The following is a 16959-nucleotide window of genomic DNA, read 5'->3' as shown; positions in this document are numbered from 1 at the left end:
ATAGCTCCTCCCTATGGATAAAATATAAATAACGATACTCGGTATACTCTCGGATGAAATGCTACGATGGTATATTATCTGTGCGCTTGCGGATACCTTATATATAGTTTACAAGTGTTCTCATAATTACCAACAACATATTTTTGGGATCATACTAGGGATGACAACTTAGTTAAGAGTGATGCTAAGAAATATCAACAATGGCACGTCGTGACTCCCGGGCCGTGCCGAGGCGGGCATCGTGCCTGACCTATGCCCAGGCACGGCCTGCTGGGCCATTTTTTTGGGACGGGCCGGCCCAAGAAGCACGACAAGTCCAGCGTGTCGGGCCAGCCCGGGGCCCATGAGAAAGCGCGAGCAGCCACAGAGAGGGGAAAAGGGAGGAAGTGCGATCAGCCGCCAGCCGGACATGGCAGTGCCGCTGGCGAGCTTGCCCTTGGGGCTGTTGACACCGGATTTGGCGTCGGGGCAGAAGTCGGGGCCAGCGTGCTCGGTCCCGCGGCAATCAAGGCTGGTTCCCAGCGACGTCGCTCGAGGAGAGGGAGGGGACGTCGGCGTCCGCACTCGGTGTCGGCCGTCGGCGGCGGCACTGCGAGCGAGGAGGTAGCGCCGCGTGGCGTCACGAGCCGGAGGGGACGGCCGGACGATGAAGAAGGAGTGGTGTGGGCTGAGGAGTCGTGGGTGAGGGAGTGAGGGGAGGAGGCGTGGGAGGAAAGCAGCGCGACGCGGTGCGAGTCGCGACTTCGCGAGCAGGAGTCAGGCGGCGCGGGGAGAGGGGGTGTGGAATTGAGAGAGTTAGGGTTACAGTGTGCACATGACTTGAATAGTTAGGATCTTAACAGGCCAGCCCATAGTGGTTACTGGGCCACCACCAGACCTACCATAAAAAATACGTGCCGTATCGTGCTAGCCCACGGGCCTGGGTGCGGTCCGGACACGGGCCTGTTCGGATGGTATGGTTCTGGAGGAATTTGGATGATTTAAAAAAATTCTGAAGAAATTTATGAGAGGAAAACATTATTCTGAATAAAAAAACAGATCAAATCAAATTTAAGAGCAAGTGAATAGAGCCACGGTCTGATGCATCCGGCCGTGTTGGCCTGGGTCCGTATAATACCAGTCCGTGCCGTGCTTAGGCCGGCCAAAAACCGTGTTTCGGGCCGTCCCGTCGGCTGCGGCATGGACATTTATATTTGGACGCCGGGCACCGGGTGCCCTCCGCCCGGCTTGTCAAGGCGTTTGTGATGACGAGGTCCCCTTCTTCCTCTTGTGTCCTCTGTACATTTGCAGTTCAGATCTTCGTCGCTATGCGGGTCTGTTTCGCATGGTGGGGGCGGAGCGACGCGGAGAAATCGGCGCTGCGGCAAGTGCAGGAGTTGCTGGCGGCCACGACGGCCCGCATCCCCTGTCTTCCGGCTGCTCAAAGCCAGCTTCTCCATCTCGTTCGATGGGGAAGAATGGAAGGCGGTCTGCGCGGCGGCGGCGGCGGCGGCGGATGGACTTCCGAGCGTGGCTCGCGGCTTCGCTCGAGATTTCCCTCGTCCGTGCCACAGTGCTTCATGGTGGGGCTCGTCTCCTGCGCTGTGGGGCCCGTCATTGCCAGGTGCTTCGCATGCAGGAGGTTGTGGTGCCCGTCTCTGCTCATTCCTGGTGACACGTGCCAGCCACGTCTCTTGTGCTCTATCTGTCCGCACTTTTCAATTTCGGTGGTGTGTGGGTGTGGCACATACCTATCTCTACGATTTTCTTTGTGCTGCTCTTCTGGCCACCTGCAGATATGGAAGAGGTAACACAACCACTGATGTTCGGCTGACAGTCAACGTCAGTCGATGTAGGTCCTCAGATTTGACGATGATGGCTGTAGATCCATGTTGTTGAGTCTAGTGAAACTTTCATCCTATCTATGGCCCAAGACTATTAATTCTTAAAGACACGGGTCGATCAGACAGTTGAGGAAAGCGCCGACTGCGCTATCGGAGTGCAAGAACGAGGACCCTTGATCGTGGCCACTTCTCGTGGGCCCTATGGCCTCGACGGCCCCGTGCTCCTGACGGAAGCATCACATATATCTACAAAAGCAGATTGGTAGTAGCTTTTACTTATATGTGCTCTGTAATCTGGGAATTCTTTTCCCACACTGTTTTTACTGTGCTTTAATATTATATATTAAAAGTTGTTGTTGTAAAAAAAAAGTGCGTTCAAGTGGAAATACCCATATAAACATGCAATAGCTTGCACCTATCAATTTCTGTAATTGTAAATAAGAATAGATGTTTAGGAGCTTGCCTCACCTAGGCATTTAAATCCTAAAAAGAAAAGCAGCCATACACACTCAGTGCATTTGTTAGGCGTAGGTCATGACTTACTCAACTTAGTAAAGTTAAAGGAAAACAGATATAATATGAAGAAAACAACTATGGAATGACTTAGATAGTTTGATAAGATGCCTAATGATGATTTTGTTTGTGATGATGATGTTATCAACAATGGAGTGAGCGACTTGGATCGAGCCAACGGTATTATAGATGGAGGTATAACCAAGGGTTAAATTTGGCAGCACGAGTCATTTAATCTACGAAAATTTATATCCAATCTAGTAATAATGGAACAACGTGGCTGCTATGTTCATATAAAGAGAAGTGATGTGATACGGTTTAATGACAAAACAATTTAACGTAGTTCGACTCCGTACGTGAATCTTTAGGCAGCCGAATGCCAATCTAGATGTTACCTGTATAAGACCGCGTTTGTTTCCACATCCACGGCGTGTTTGAGCGGCAAACACGCAAACATCCCGTCAAACGCTCCGCGTTCGACACACATTGGCCGGCCGTACGTCACGCGAAACACGGGAAGTTGAACTGGGCGGCGAGAAATCTCGCCGCGCGTTGGCCACTCCCGAAAACAAACAGGGACCTAAATAAAATGAGGATCCGATTTATTGAGGTGGATTCCTATACATAAACCGCTCACAAAACGCTTCCGATCACTACAGGTCAAAAATAATTTAAAATTAATTTACGTAGTCCGAGTGTCCGACTCTATTTATGAATCAGCCAAGCACCCAAGTCCAGAGGTTTTACTCGCGTTAAAAATCAGAATCCGACGATCTATGAAGGTGGATTCCTATATATAAACCGCTAAGACCGCTCCCGATCAGGACAGGTGTACAGACTACAGGAGCCTCAGGAACAGGAAGGCAGCCCCTCTTCCACAGCTGCCACCCGGGCTGGGCCAACCCGTGGCCAAAGATGGCCAACGGGCTGGCTCGTGCCAGGCACGGCCCGATAGGGGTCGGACCGGCACGGCACGTCGTGCCTCCCGGGCCGTGCCAAACCGGGCGCCGGGCCTGGTCAACGGCCCAGGCATGGGCTGTCGGGCTATTTTTTGGGCCGGGCCGGCCTGAAAAGCCTGAGCGTCTTAGCAGGCCGTGCTGGCCCAGCAGATGAGAGGGGAACGGAGGCGTCGTCGTCGCCTCCAGGCCAGGCACGGGTGGCGAAGGGGCGGCGCTGGCTGAGAGAGGCGGGAGGCGGTGGCGGCGCTCAACGTCGGATCCGACGAGAAGAGAAGGGGATGGAGAGGAAGTTCTGGTCGGAGTAGCGGACGAGGCAGGAGCCGTAGAAGATGCTGACGTCCCTGTTGTAGGGGCACAACAGTTGTGCGTTCGGGAAGGCGGTGGGGACGCAGGCCCTGCAGGAGGAGTTGGTGTTGCCGCGGCAGAGCGCGAGCACGTAGATGGTGTCGGGGACCTCGCCGATGGTGGCCGTTGCAAAGAGCTTCCCGGACGAGGAGGAGTTCGTGGGGAGCGTGGCGGCGAGCCGCTGGATGTTGGCGTGGTAGGCGCCGTTCGCGGTGCAGCGGCTGCTGTTGTTCCCGCAGATCTGCCCCGTGGGGTCGCCGGCTTCTAGAGGCATGGGGGTGAAGATGAGGAAGAGGGCTGTGGCGGATCCAGCCGCACCCAACGCCGACGGCCACGCGCGGCAAGAGGAGGTAGGGCCGTAGAGGCACGCCGGCGGCGGCGCTTCTAGGGCGCGACCGCGTGGAGGTAAGGAGCCCCTGGCCACGCGGAGGTTGACGCATGACGCCGAATCTGTCGAGGTGAGCGCCTGAGCGGAGGTGAGGATCCTCTGCCCTGTGGTGGGCACGGGGGTGGCAGGAGTGACTGCGAGAGTGAGAGAGAGGTGCCGCGGCTGGTGGCCGGTGGGTGGGAAATTCCCATTGGGAATGGGGATTAGGGTTTGACAGGGGGAGCAGCCCAAGCACGGCCTGCTACCTCGGGTCGGGCCGGCACGGGCACGAAAAAGGCTGGGCTAGGCTAGGCTCGGGCTAGGCTAAAAAGGCGGGCTTCGGGCCGAGCCATCGGCTGCGGGCTGCATGTACATATATACCCGTGGCACCGGTCGTCTCGAGGCAGAGCGAGCCTTGCATCGCTCGAGTGGAGAAGGCGCTATCCCAGGCACCCAAGAACGAGATCCCCTGCAGTCGGCCTCATCGACTGCAGTCTGCCGTCAGCGTATCTGTGTCGTTGGCTGCCATCCGAAGGACCATATGAGCCAGTTACCACGCAGGCAGTCCAGCAGCCCATCTAAAGCCCACGAGTGACGCTTGAGCACGCTGTCTTCTTCGCCGTGGCTGGCATCTTGTGTATCTTGCTCGGTCACTCGCTCGTTCACCAAGGCTGTTGTCACGCGTCCTCGAGCTAAATCCCTCATGCGAGCCTGTGAATCTAGCTTCCTCCCCTTCATGTTGCCTTGTCGCTCATACGCTGTCGTAGCCGCAGCCTCGCAGGGGCGTTCCTCGCGTAGCTTGTGGGTCTCATGGATGCCGGCAGCGCCCCTGCCCTCTGTGCCATGTTCGGTCCTGCTCGGTGATGAGATACGCACACCTCCAGGTGCAGTCCCTGATGATCGAGCTCCAGGTGGCTGTGCAAGAAAGCTGCATATGTGGTGAAATCTGTTTGTGCAGGAAAGTTGCACTTCCTCCGAAGGTTGTTTGCCTGTTTGAATAGGAAATTAGACAGGAAGCACAAGTGCTTGAAATTTGTTCAAATTGTTTTTTTCTGAAACTACACAAAAATGTGAAGCATTCATATGAGCCATGCAAGATGAATAACTAAAACTTCAATCCTATATGCTCTGTTCTTCCTGAAACTAGCTTGTGACTCCAATTCTACTCCAATTCCTGCACAGATAGAACCACGGGTTTGTGACAATGAGCTGCATGACGACAAGGACAGCAATGGCGTAATGCCGGCCCCGCGCTGGCCACCACGCTCGCCGCACGCTTCACCTCGGTTGGAGGCTGGATTGTTTATCGTCGCTGTCGCTGCTCGTCTTTGGCTTGTCACCATCTCGGCACCACCGCCGAAGGCCGACGACAGGAAGGTGGTGCCGGTCGACGAGGCCGAGCTAGAGAAGCCTGTACTGGCACTCGGAATTTGGAAGACGACTAAATTATCCTCCCTGAATCTCTCTTTGCAGTGACCACCGGCCTCAAGAAAATCGCCGCTCAAGGCTTACCCTCACGCTAGAAACCGAAGGGCATGCGGACCTCGCGCCAAAAACGCCAGCAACAACGCTATGCTTGTTGGGCCAAGGCCCAGTGCTTCGACGACTCAGGCGCAAACGAAGCCTGGTGGGAGCTGGTTGCCGTTGGATCTCAGTGAACGGTCGAATACCGGCCTGACTGTAGAGAGCAGTCGCTGCCATGACTGCAGATATGGATGAAAACGGTACGGATATTTTTCGACCGTATTCGAAACTGAATCCGTTTAGAGGGGTTGAGATCTGTCTATATCTGAGTCCGGATATCCAACATCCGATATCGTATCCGTATCCGAATACTCAAATCACATATTTATGATATCGATATTCAATCGTATCCTATCCGACATAGTTGACATTATTCATATTTGAATCCAAATTTGAACATAAATACGAAAACAAATATAATATCGGTGTGTCCGTAACAGATCCGGTTTCATCCCTAACCGCAGAGGATCTCGTTCCGGCACCCAACCCTCTCTGCCAGTTCCGCCATTTCCGGAAGGAAATCCTCCACTGCGCCGTCGCTCTCTACTCCCCGCCCCCATCCCGGAACCGCTCCGCCGCGCCGTGGGCCGTTTCCATCTCCAGGTACGCATCGGGGAGAACTCCGGTCTACCGGCTCGCCCGCAAGGTCGGCCCCCAGTATTCGATTTGAGCACCTGAAAACTGAGACATCGCGTGTTCCTTTGTTCTTTTTAATCCGCGTCCAGGGGGCAGGGGATCTCGGAGGGGGTCTGCTGGTGAGTCCGAGCGGAGCAGCGGCGGCGTTGGATGGAGATGGGGGCGGCGGCGGCGAAACCGGCACCGAGAGCGGACGGCGTGCGGAGGCACAAGGTACTCGTGCCCTGGCGTTTCCAGCCCGGCTTCGTCAGGCAGCCACTCAAGCACGCCGCCTCCGCCAACGACGCAGCGCTCAACGGCGGTGGCGGTAATACCGCCGGCGTCCCTGATGCCAAAAATTGCGGATCGGATGGGGCGCCGAGCGCCGGCGGTGAAACCAACGGTTTCCGCGACGCAAAAATTTTCGGATCAGGTGGGGCGCCGAGCAGCGGCAAGAGCGGGGGAGTTGTTGGAGGAGAGGAGCAATCGGAGAGATGCACTCGAGGTCAGAGTTTGAAGAGCCCTGATGTGGACAATGGTGGTCGCCCTGGACCCGGAAATGCATGCAATCCGGGCAGGTCTGTAAGGGGTGGCTGGGTGAAGAGCTCTCCATTGGAAGGTGCTGGAAATAGCAGGGGTGCCAATGATGGTGGCGAGGCTGCCGCTGGAGAGGACTGCAATCTGGGGAGCTCTAACTGTGATGGTAGTTCGAAGGATGCTCGCACCCCGGATTTCAGGGGTGCTGGCAATGGAGCAGCTTGCGACCCTGAGGTGATTGAGATCAATGTAGGAGCAGAGAAGTGCTCTGCCAAGGGTTTGAAGAAGCCCTTTGTGGATCAGACCGGGTCAAAGAGCAATGGTTCTGCTTCAGGACTCAGGTCAGAGGACCCTGATGGAAATGTTGGCTTGGGAGATTCCTCTTATCACGCCGCAAAGGGGTGTAGCATGGGAGATGGGGCAGCCAAGGAGAATGACGCAACAGCCAAAGGTTGCAGCTCGGCGACTCCTGGCGGCAATGGTAATGGAACGTACTGCCGCAAGGGACGGAAGGCAGTTGTACCATGGAGATTCCAGGCTGGGTACAAGCGATCATTCTCTGATGCTTTTGGCTCCAATAATGGATCTCCTGATAGTCCAGCATACAGGTTTGACGGCAGTTCAACACAGTGTGCTCCAGCAACTAGAAGCTCTGTGCGGTGTTATGCAAGTGCTCATTCTGGTGTTAGAGTTTCTGCTATGTATAACTTCTCAATGAAAGGTGAAAATGGGACTGGTACTGAATGTAAAAAGAGGAAAACTGATAACGATTATCAGGATGAAGTGATGCTACATAATGGAGGTCCAATCGTTAGAGAGCGCATCATGCGGTCTCTACAGGATCTCCGGTTAATTTATCGGGAGCTTTTAGATGAAGAAGAGGATAATTCGAGGGAAGAAGTGCTTAACATGCGGGCTGATCTACGGGCTTACAAAATTTTCAGGGAGCGGTTCTCCACAGAGTTTGATGATGAGAAATATATTGGCAGTGTGCCTGGAATCTATCCTGGTGATATCTTTCATCTGAGGGTTGAGCTTTGTGTTGTTGGTCTCCATCACCCACACAGGGTAGGTATTGATTGTACCAAGAAGGATGATGGTACTACTGTGGCTGTTAGTGTTGTGTCATGTGCACAATCTTCTGACATCAAGTATAATCTGGATGTCTTGGTATATGCTGGACCAGTGGCAGTTACAGTCAATCAGAGGATAGAGGGTACCAACTTGGCTCTTAAAAAGAGCATGGACACTAATACACCAGTCCGTGTTATCCATGGGTTCACCAGTCAAAATGGAAAAAAGAAATTTCCTACTTATATATATGGTGGTTTATACCTTGTTGAGAAGTACTGGAGGGAGAAAGAGCATGGAGACCGTTATGTGTATATGTTCCAACTGAGAAGAATGAAAGGGCAAAAACACATTGACATCCAAGAAATTCTGCAAACAGGGAACTCTGGATCAAATGACAATGTTATCATCAAAGATCTATCACGTGGATTGGAGAGAGTTCCAGTACCTGTTGTTAACAAAATATCCGATGAGTGCCCAATGCCCTATCGCTACACTTCACGCCTTCAATATCCCCGTAACTATCGTCCAACTCCTCCAGCAGGTTGTGGCTGTGTAGGTGGGTGCTCAGACTCAAAAAAGTGTGCATGTGCAGTGAAAAATGGTGGAGAAATCCCTTTCAATGATAAAGGCCGCATTGTAGAAGCAAAGCCTCTCGTTTATGAGTGTGGGCCTTCTTGCAAGTGCCCTCCTACATGTCACAACAGAGTTGGCCAACATGGGCTCAAGTTTCGGCTGCAAATCTTCAAAACAAAATCAATGGGTTGGGGTGTGAGAACTCTTGACTTCATACCATCTGGAAGCTTTGTGTGTGAATATATAGGAGAAGTGTTGGAGGATGAAGAAGCACAAAAAAGGACAAATGATGAGTATTTATTTGCTATTGGGCACAATTATTATGATGAGTCACTTTGGGAGGGCCTATCAAGATCTATACCGTCACTTCAGAAGGGTCCGGGCAAAGACGATGAAACTGGATTTGCTGTTGATGCTTCAGAAATGGGGAACTTTGCAAAATTTATCAATCATAGTTGCACCCCAAACATATATGCACAAAACGTCCTTTATGATCATGAAGATATCAGTGTCCCTCATATCATGTTCTTTGCTTGCGACGATATTCGACCCAACCAAGAACTATTATACCACTACAATTACAAAATAGATCAGGTTCATGATGCCAATGGGAACATCAAGAAGAAGAAATGCCTCTGTGGCTCGGTTGAGTGTGATGGCTGGCTGTATTAATTTTATTTTGAAAGTTGCTGTATTAAGTTTAGAATCAGCAGTTTTTTAGGCACAACTGAACTTGAGCTTGTGTCATTGCACCTGCTTCTAGATTATGGTATGACTAAAAATTTAAGATAAGACACCAGTGTTTCTAGTTGTCAGTGGGGTAAGTTTTTTTCCTTCTTTCCCATCCTATTCGTTATTTTGTATGTTTATCTTTCAATGTGAAGACTAATGTGTGCATATGCCAATAAGTTTACATGAATTTTCTATTTCGACAATTTCCATTCCTTATTGGTTGGTCTATTATTAACTAGCACTCTACCATGAATTTATAGCCTGTGGTCATGCTATGACAATTTATTTTTATCGTGAATCATGCTTTACAATATGGAATGAGATATTCATGTTTCAGTACTTTTATTTGAAAATTCTAGCTTCATTTGCACTTGTTTAGTGTCTTTCAAACTGTTCCTGATATTTCATTTTGATTAACATCATCGGTCTGAATACTATTGTATGGTTTTAGGTTTCTGTTCTTGAGCTTTTCTGGCTCGTGCAAGTTGCAAACATTTTATGTTCCTTGAGCATTTTGCAATATTACTGGCTTACTGCTAGGTGCTACAGGTTCCTAGAGCATTTTTCCATATATGGAAATTCTTAGAGCACCATTCACCAGCAATGACATCAGGGCCTTGTTTAGATTGGGGTTAGGAATCAGCATTTGACACTGTAGCACTTTCGTTTGGATTTGACAATTATTGTCCAATCATGGCCTAACTAGGCTCAAAAGATTCGTCTCGTAATTTACAATCAAACTATGTAATTAGTTAATTTTTTTATCTACATTTAATACTCCATGCATGTGTCCAAAGATTTGATGTGATGGAAAGAGAGTGAAAAAACTTGCAATCTAAACAAGGCCCAGATCCAAAACTGCTCAGTTCTGGACATCTTTATGGCAATGACTGGCTAGAACCTAGAATGCCCTCAATCTGAGACCGTCCTGGAACTGGTTTTAAAAAAGGACTACTACTATCCTTGACTTCGTTCAGGATTCGGATGCTATTCTTGTCCTGGAACTGGAAGCTTGTTTTATGCACGTTTGGCTTTATGCTCACATGTGCAGGTGTGATGAACTCAGAGCTTCAGTCAGATTCAGTAGCAAAAGCAACACTGAGTAGCAGTCGTTTTTATCGGGGTGGATCCATCATCCCTCTAGAAAAAATAGAGTTCTACCATCGTTGGATTCTCGTTCCATACATCGATTGGAGTAACACGATTCGACGTCATGTCGATTACACAGTTATGACAAGGTAATAGTTACTTGCAAAAAAAAAAGTACTACCAATAAGTACTAGGAGAGTGTTAATTGTTACAGTATAGAGTTTAGAGTATATGCAGGTTAGCAGTAGTACACTGCCCCAGACGCTAATCGGCCTTCTTCAGTTGCTGCCACGACCGCGGCCTCCTCGCGGTGGCCGCGGCCTTCCGCCGCCGCCGCCTAGCCCACCGCGCGCGCTCCAGCTGCCGTGGCCTCCTCCAGCCCCAAACGACCCGCCGCCGGCTCCCCAGCCGAAACCGACAGCGTGACCGCCGAAGCCGAACTCGAACCCTCCACGCCCGCTTCCTCCACCGCCGCTGCCGAAGGCAAACCCGTGCGCGGCGCCGTCTGCAGCGCTGCGGGGGCCCTGCGCCGAGCCGTGGCCGTAGCCCCAGCCACCTCCGGGCCCCGATGTCCACCCCCAGCTGTAACTCCACGAGCCGTCGGGGCCGGCGCCCTGCCCGGCCCTGGAATCGCCGGTCCATTTGGGCGGCACCTTCCGCCCTTGCCCTTGCCCACGCCGGTGCCCGCGCCCCGGCGCGACACCTCTCGGTCCGTCCATGCCGCCCGCAGACCGCAGCAAGAGGTGGAAGACGAAGATCTGCTTGACGAGAGCACGCGACCACGGCGTCGCCTGGCTATCAAGTCTTTGCCGTGTTTATTGCGTGCGACGACTTCGCGAGCACTGTTTTCTTATCTACACAAGTAGAAAGTACACGCTTTCACACTGCTGATTTGTTTTGTTTTGTTTCAAAACACAGTAAATACACACACTCACCTATAGAGACAGGACTGACCCATCTACTAGCTCCATTGGTTTCTTTTCCTGTTAGTGCCACAACGATGCTGACTCCAACATCCAATTTTCTTGATAATTGTAACAAGAATAGTTGAAAATCACATAAAAAGATTGTTGTAACTCTAGTATATACATACATATTGTAACTCCAACAAGAATTAATTGCAACTATAGTTAGGAAAAAAACATGTGTTGGAGGCCTTGGAAACACATAAAATTTGTTTCCTTCACTCTTAGATGGATTCAAAGACCGGGGAAAAAGAAGGCAAAGAAAGAAAGAAAAAATAACAGGGGAGGAAAAATGGATGCTTGTGTGCAAAAGAACAACCGGGCGGTGTTTCGATTTCCCTTATAAGATGAGGTTTTCATTGTGGATGCCTTGATTGTACTAATAATTTATTTGTTTTCCAACCAAAATGGTGTGCAGATAGAATGAGAAGGCCTCCCCTGCTCACAATGATAAAGAGGAGGCACGCGCTTGTGCTTAGCTGGAGTGAAGAATCTTTCAAGCAATAACCTCCAAATTAGGGCCTCTATTTTTTTTGTAATGACTTTAAGATGGTCGGCCACTTTTTTATCCCAGCCCCACTCTCCTCCCCACGCGCACGTGCTCGTCTCCCTCCCCACGTGCCGCCGCTCCTCCCTCTCTCCCCTCGGGCGGTGGCGGGTGGTTTCGGCGGTGTCGGTGTTTTGGACCGGCGGGCCCTCAACCAACTAATGAAAATGTACTGCATGACCCTAATCCCGGATGGTGATGCAAAGAGACACAAGGTTTATACTGGTTCAGGCAATGGGTGCCCTACGTCCAGTCTGAGAGAGCGATCTTGTATTCCTTGTACCGAGGTGCTTGTAGTAGGGGTTTACAAGCAGGGCGAGAGAGGGAGATAGTCCCAGGTCTCTGCGTGGAGCGGTGTGAATTACTTGAGATGTTGATCCCAGGCAGCGAGGGAGCGTGCGTATTACAGAGTGTTGAGCGTTGCTGGGGCGTGTGTGAGTCTTTGCGTCTGAGCGTCTATCTGTCTCTGTCCCTAGAAACGGCACCGGTCCCTCCATTTTATATTTGAGGGGAGGCACAGGGGCGGTACATGGAATGCTATGTGGCATTTTGTGAGTAGTGGTGGCGTGTCCGGGCCTTGTAGCTTGTCACTGTGGCGGCATGGTCGACGGAGCGGTCATGTCCTTGATGCACTGGAGCGACGCGCCGGTCACGCCCGATCCTGTGCGACGTGGGAGCTCCAGTGATAACTTGACGCAGGGCATAGCAGACGACGTGCCGGTCGCTGTATGTCGACAGCGTAGAAAGCCGAGGCTCAGTCAGTGCAGAGGCCGAACCATCGTGGGGGGCTCGGCGGGCGCGGATCCTGAGGCTGCCGAGACCCTGAAGCGAATTGCCGAGGCTCGGAGGGAGCAGTTGGTCCCGTACACTGATTCCAAGGCTATAGGTACCCGGACTTGACTCCCCACGCCGCGCTGTCCTCGGAGCAGGGGTTAAGTAGCACAATGCAGTACGGGCGTCGGTCGTGGGCACAGTGCCGAGCACAAGCGGCCGGTAACTCCTGCCCCGTCCTGTCTCGGACGACATGGTGTTGATGCGACTCCCATCTCGTCGGTCACTCCGCTGTGTCGAGCCATCGTCCGGCTGATGTCGCGGGAGTGGTTAGTCGCATTAGTTGGACGTGACGTTCTGTCAGGGAAATCGGTCGAGGCGGAGGCGACGGGGTTGTTGCCGAGCCGGCTTCGAGCGAGGTGGAGAATCAGCACCTCATCTGAGGCTTTACATGCGGGGCCTCGAGCGAGACGAAGAATCGGTACCCCGTCCGAGGCCTTACATGCGAGGCCTCAAGCGAGGTGAAGAATCGGCACCCCGTCTGAGGCCTTACGTGCGGGGCCTCGAGCGAGACGGAGAATCAGTTCCCCATCCGAGGCCTTACGCGTGGGGCCTCGAGCGAGACGAAGAATCAGTTCCCCGTCCGAGGCCTTACGTGTGGGGCCTCGAGCGAGGCGGAGAATCGGTAGCCTCGGACAAGGTGGGGGTTAGCCAGCAGTTGTCTCTTGGCTTTGATTTTTATAGGGTCTAAGCAATTTTTCAGTTTTTGCTTAGGGGATCCCTTTTTACGGTACCCGACAGTAGCCCCTGAGCCTCGAGGAGAGTGGGAGCGCTCTCCCTGAGGTTTTGACGAGACTTGGCTCATGGCATCTCCTGGCGGGATGGTGTTTCGTACTCGAGGCCTTGGTGGGTGCACGCGAGCGTACCCGTCGGGTGTAGCCCTCGAGGCCCTAGAGGAGTGGATTTATTCCTCTAGGGGCTTTTCTCGTGTTGTGCGAGGGGTTTTATCACTTTTGCCGAACCCCTGAGTGCGAGTTTGGGTCGCTGGGTCTCGGCTTGGTTGTAGGAAGAGCCCCCGAGCCTCTACGCAGAGCAAAAGGGCGATCAGGAGTTCCCATGTCTTTTTTGTGCGGCCCTCACATATCCTTTTCGTTCGGAAGGAGGGGTGGAGTATGCCAGACTACCCTCGGTGGGCGCGAGCAGTGACACCTCCGGTGAGCTATTATCGAGTAAGTCCGAGTGGAGGCCCGTGCCCCATTCGATAGGGTCGGCTGGTGGTCCAGAGACGCACTTTAAAAGTACTAGAGGGCTTCTCTAGTGGGTCCTAGGGCCATTTGATTGGCCCCGGGGGCTCGATGCCTCCCTTCGGTGGGATCCCATTCAGAGACCTCCCCGCTGGTCTCGGACACAACTTAGAGCATCCTGAGCGATCGCTTGCTCGGGCCTCGACCATGTACGGGCTCGCCCATAGTCATCCCTGACTCTGCTGTCCTAGCGCGGCTGTCGAAACCCTCGGGGGCCCAGCCTTCGAATCCCTAGACCATAACGGGCTCGATGCCCTTTATTGCATTTTGCCGATCCCCCGAGTGTGAGTTCAGGTTGCCGAGCCTCGACGTATATGCAGGGAGAGCCCTCGAGCCTCTGCGCGGAGCAAGAGGGTGATCAGGAGTTCCCCTATCTTTTTTGTGTGGCCCACGTGCATCCTTTTCGTTCAGAAGGAGGGGTTGTTTGCTGAGCTCTCGAGTGCAAGTTTGGGTCGCTGGGTCTCGGCTTGGTTGCAGGAAGAGCCCCTGAGCCTCTACACGGAGCGAGAGGGTGATCAGGAGTTTCCCTATCTTTTTTTGCGACCCTCACGCATCTTTTTCGTTCGGAAGGAGGGGTGGAGTATGCTAGGCTACCCTCGGTGGGCGCGGGCAGTGACACCTCCGGTGAGCTGTTATCGGGTAAGTCCGAGTGGAGGCCTATGTCCCATTCGATAGGGGTCGGCTGGTGGTCTAGAGACGCACTCCAAAAGTACCAGAGGGCTTCTCTAGTGGGTCCCAGGGCCGTTCGATTGGCCCCGGGGGCTCGATGCCTCCCTTTGGTGGGATCCCATTTAGAGACCTCCTCGCTGGTCTCAGACACAACTTGGGGCATCCTGAGTGATCGCTTGCTCGGGCCTCGGCCATGTATGGGTTCGCCCGTAGTTGTCCCTGACTCTGTTTGCCTTGGGGCGGCTGTCGAGACCTTCGGGGGCCCAACCTTCAAACCCCTGGACCATAACGGACTCGGTGCCTAGTTCCTTCGTCTAAAAGGAATTGGGTGGGGGATATTCCCCTCCCATCGGCTGACAACGGCAGGTGCGCCTTTCGAGGTGGTTTTCTCGAGGAGACGGAACGGTGCCAACTGTCGTTGCTATGGTCGGACGCAACGTGATGTCGGTGGATGGGACGTTACTGTGCATGCACGATTAATAAGGAAAAGGTGGGCACATGGGCAGTTTAATCGGATCTGAATTAACTATGCCAGATCTGAGGGAAACTTTCCTGGTTTTGTCGCCCGTCTGTTCCGCCCCCTTCCTGCATAAATACGTGACAAGCCTCACCCCTCTCCTCCTTACCTTGCCTACATTCGCCTTTTCTGCCTTCGAGCCGTTGCTAAGAGCAGAGAGCGCTGGGGAGAAGAAAGGAGAAGGGCGAGGAAGAGAGAGAGAGAGAGAGCCTTACCGCCGTAGCCGCATTCTCCACCGCGCAATGGCCGACGGCGCTGTTGTCCTTCAGGCGGATCCTTGGGGTTCGTCCGACGTGTCCGTGGAGACGCTGTAGTCGCTCGTCGACGACGACCTTCTCCGCCCAGTTACCGACCCCAATAGACCAGAGTGGATTGATCCGGGGGGTGAGCCAGAGCTGAGGCCACGCGATGGCTACATCGTGAGCTTCGTGTCCTTCCATGAGCGTGGTCTCGGCCTACCGGCGGATTGGTTCATGTGGGCGCTCCCACACTACTACAGCGTGGAGCTCCACAACTTCAACCCCAACTCCATCGCATAGGCAGCCATCTTCATCGCCGTCTGCGAGGGGTATCTGGGCATTGCCCCCCACTGGGAGCTGTGGCTCCACCTCTTTTGGGTGGGGCTCACCACCAAGCCGATGGGCACAGCGAGCACGCAGAAGGCGATGAGGGCTGGTGGCTGCACTCTGCAAGTGCGCCAAGACCGGCAGCTCCTCTACATCCTGGCCTAGCTCATGTCGTCCAACCATCGCTGGTACAATAGCTGGTTCTATCTCTGCAACGATGATGGTAGACTTCCCCCTACACCGGGTGGGTCATGGAGAGCTAGCCAGAGAAGTGGAGGTACGGCGTCCCGACGGTTGACCAGCCCAAGCTACAGCCACTCCTGGAGGGGCTGGAGAGGCTGCGCAGCCATGGCCTTATGACAGCTGTGGTCGTGGCAGCTTTCCACCGTCGAAGGGTGCTACCGCTGATGGCTCGGTGGCGGCGCCTGTTCGACATGACACCAGATGAGCCGATCGAGGGCATCCGGATGTCCGCCATCGCCCTCTCTGACGAGGAGATTCTACGTCGGGTGAGAGAGATGGTGGAGGGGCGGCTGAGGAGTGGTGGTCTGACCCCGTTCACAATGCGCCCATTGCGAGGGTACCTTTCTCTGGTAAGTAACATGCTGTTGTGGCCCCCGAGGCCTCCTCGTTCCTCACCATTTCCTGTTCCCTTATTTGTGTTCACTCTTCCTGCAGGGGATGAGGGATGTGCGAGCCTCCCCACCACCCATTCCTGAGGACGTAGAGCAACGGGCGGTGAATAGGGCACATGCCAAGGCACAGAAGAAGCAAAAAGACGCTGAGGAGGCAAAGCGCAAGAGGAAAAACCTTGAGCGCGAGGAGCTGGAGAAACACCACCGGCAGCAGAGGCACGATGGTCTCCCGGTGGAGGCGTCTCCGTCTCCATCGCCGTCGACGGACTCTTCGAGTGATGATGATAAGAGCAAGGCGAGGTGGGGTCCCCTGGACCATCTCCCTGACATTAGGGGGACGACACTTAGGGCATCGGTGAGCGGCCCAGTGTTCCCAGGAGGAGGAGGGGAGGGCACCTTAGGGCTAGCGATCGCTGGCCCCGAGGTCGTGGCCGACACGCCCGAGGCACAGGTGTTAGGGAAGCACGCCGTTAGCCCAGTGGGCTTGACGGCGGAGGTGGAGCAGGTGGCAGCAGGGGCGATGCGACCACCTCCGAAGAGGGTCGAGGGGATGCTGGAGTCCGGCGAGGGCCGGTCGGCACCGGCAGACACGGGGGCCGTGCCTCTACCACCGCTGTCGCCGTTGCAGAGGACGAAGGATGCAGTGTAGAAACGGTTGTGTCCCCACTCGAGGTAAGTGCTTTGTCAATGTCTACAGCCTCTCCCACTCATCCCTTGGTCATATGTTGATTTCGTGAGCGCTTTGCCCTCAACCGGAAGCGTCAGGCGGAAGTGCCCGCCCTGGCGCCACGTAAGGCACTCAAGGTGAGCACCAGCTCCACCACCTAATGGGTG

The 16959-nt window shown here is 53.7% G+C and overlaps 1 protein-coding gene across 1 annotated transcript; it reads left to right on the top strand.

Annotated features, from left to right (window-relative positions):
- The first annotated feature begins 5987 nt into the window (after window positions 1-5987).
- Window positions 5988-9227, top strand: LOC136493444 (histone-lysine N-methyltransferase, H3 lysine-9 specific SUVH5-like). The gene is made up of 2 exons (XM_066489528.1): window positions 5988-6134; window positions 6257-9227. Exon 2 carries the CDS (start codon window positions 6318-6320, stop codon window positions 9000-9002), a length of 2685 nt encoding a protein of 894 aa, XP_066345625.1. The 5' UTR covers window positions 5988-6134; window positions 6257-6317; the 3' UTR covers window positions 9003-9227.
- The last annotated feature ends 7732 nt before the right edge of the window (window positions 9228-16959 follow it).

This window comes from Miscanthus floridulus, chromosome 11 (genome assembly GCF_019320115.1).
Source record: "Miscanthus floridulus cultivar M001 chromosome 11, ASM1932011v1, whole genome shotgun sequence".
In the NCBI taxonomy this organism is placed as follows: domain Eukaryota; kingdom Viridiplantae; phylum Streptophyta; class Magnoliopsida; order Poales; family Poaceae; genus Miscanthus; species Miscanthus floridulus.
This window is presented reverse-complemented; position numbering and strand designations above follow the sequence as displayed.

Excerpts from the sequence above, each read along its gene's own strand:
- LOC136493444 (XM_066489528.1), top strand. The coding sequence starts at position 6,318 with ATGGAGATGGGGGCGGCGGCGGCGAAACCGGCACCGAGAGCGGACGGC.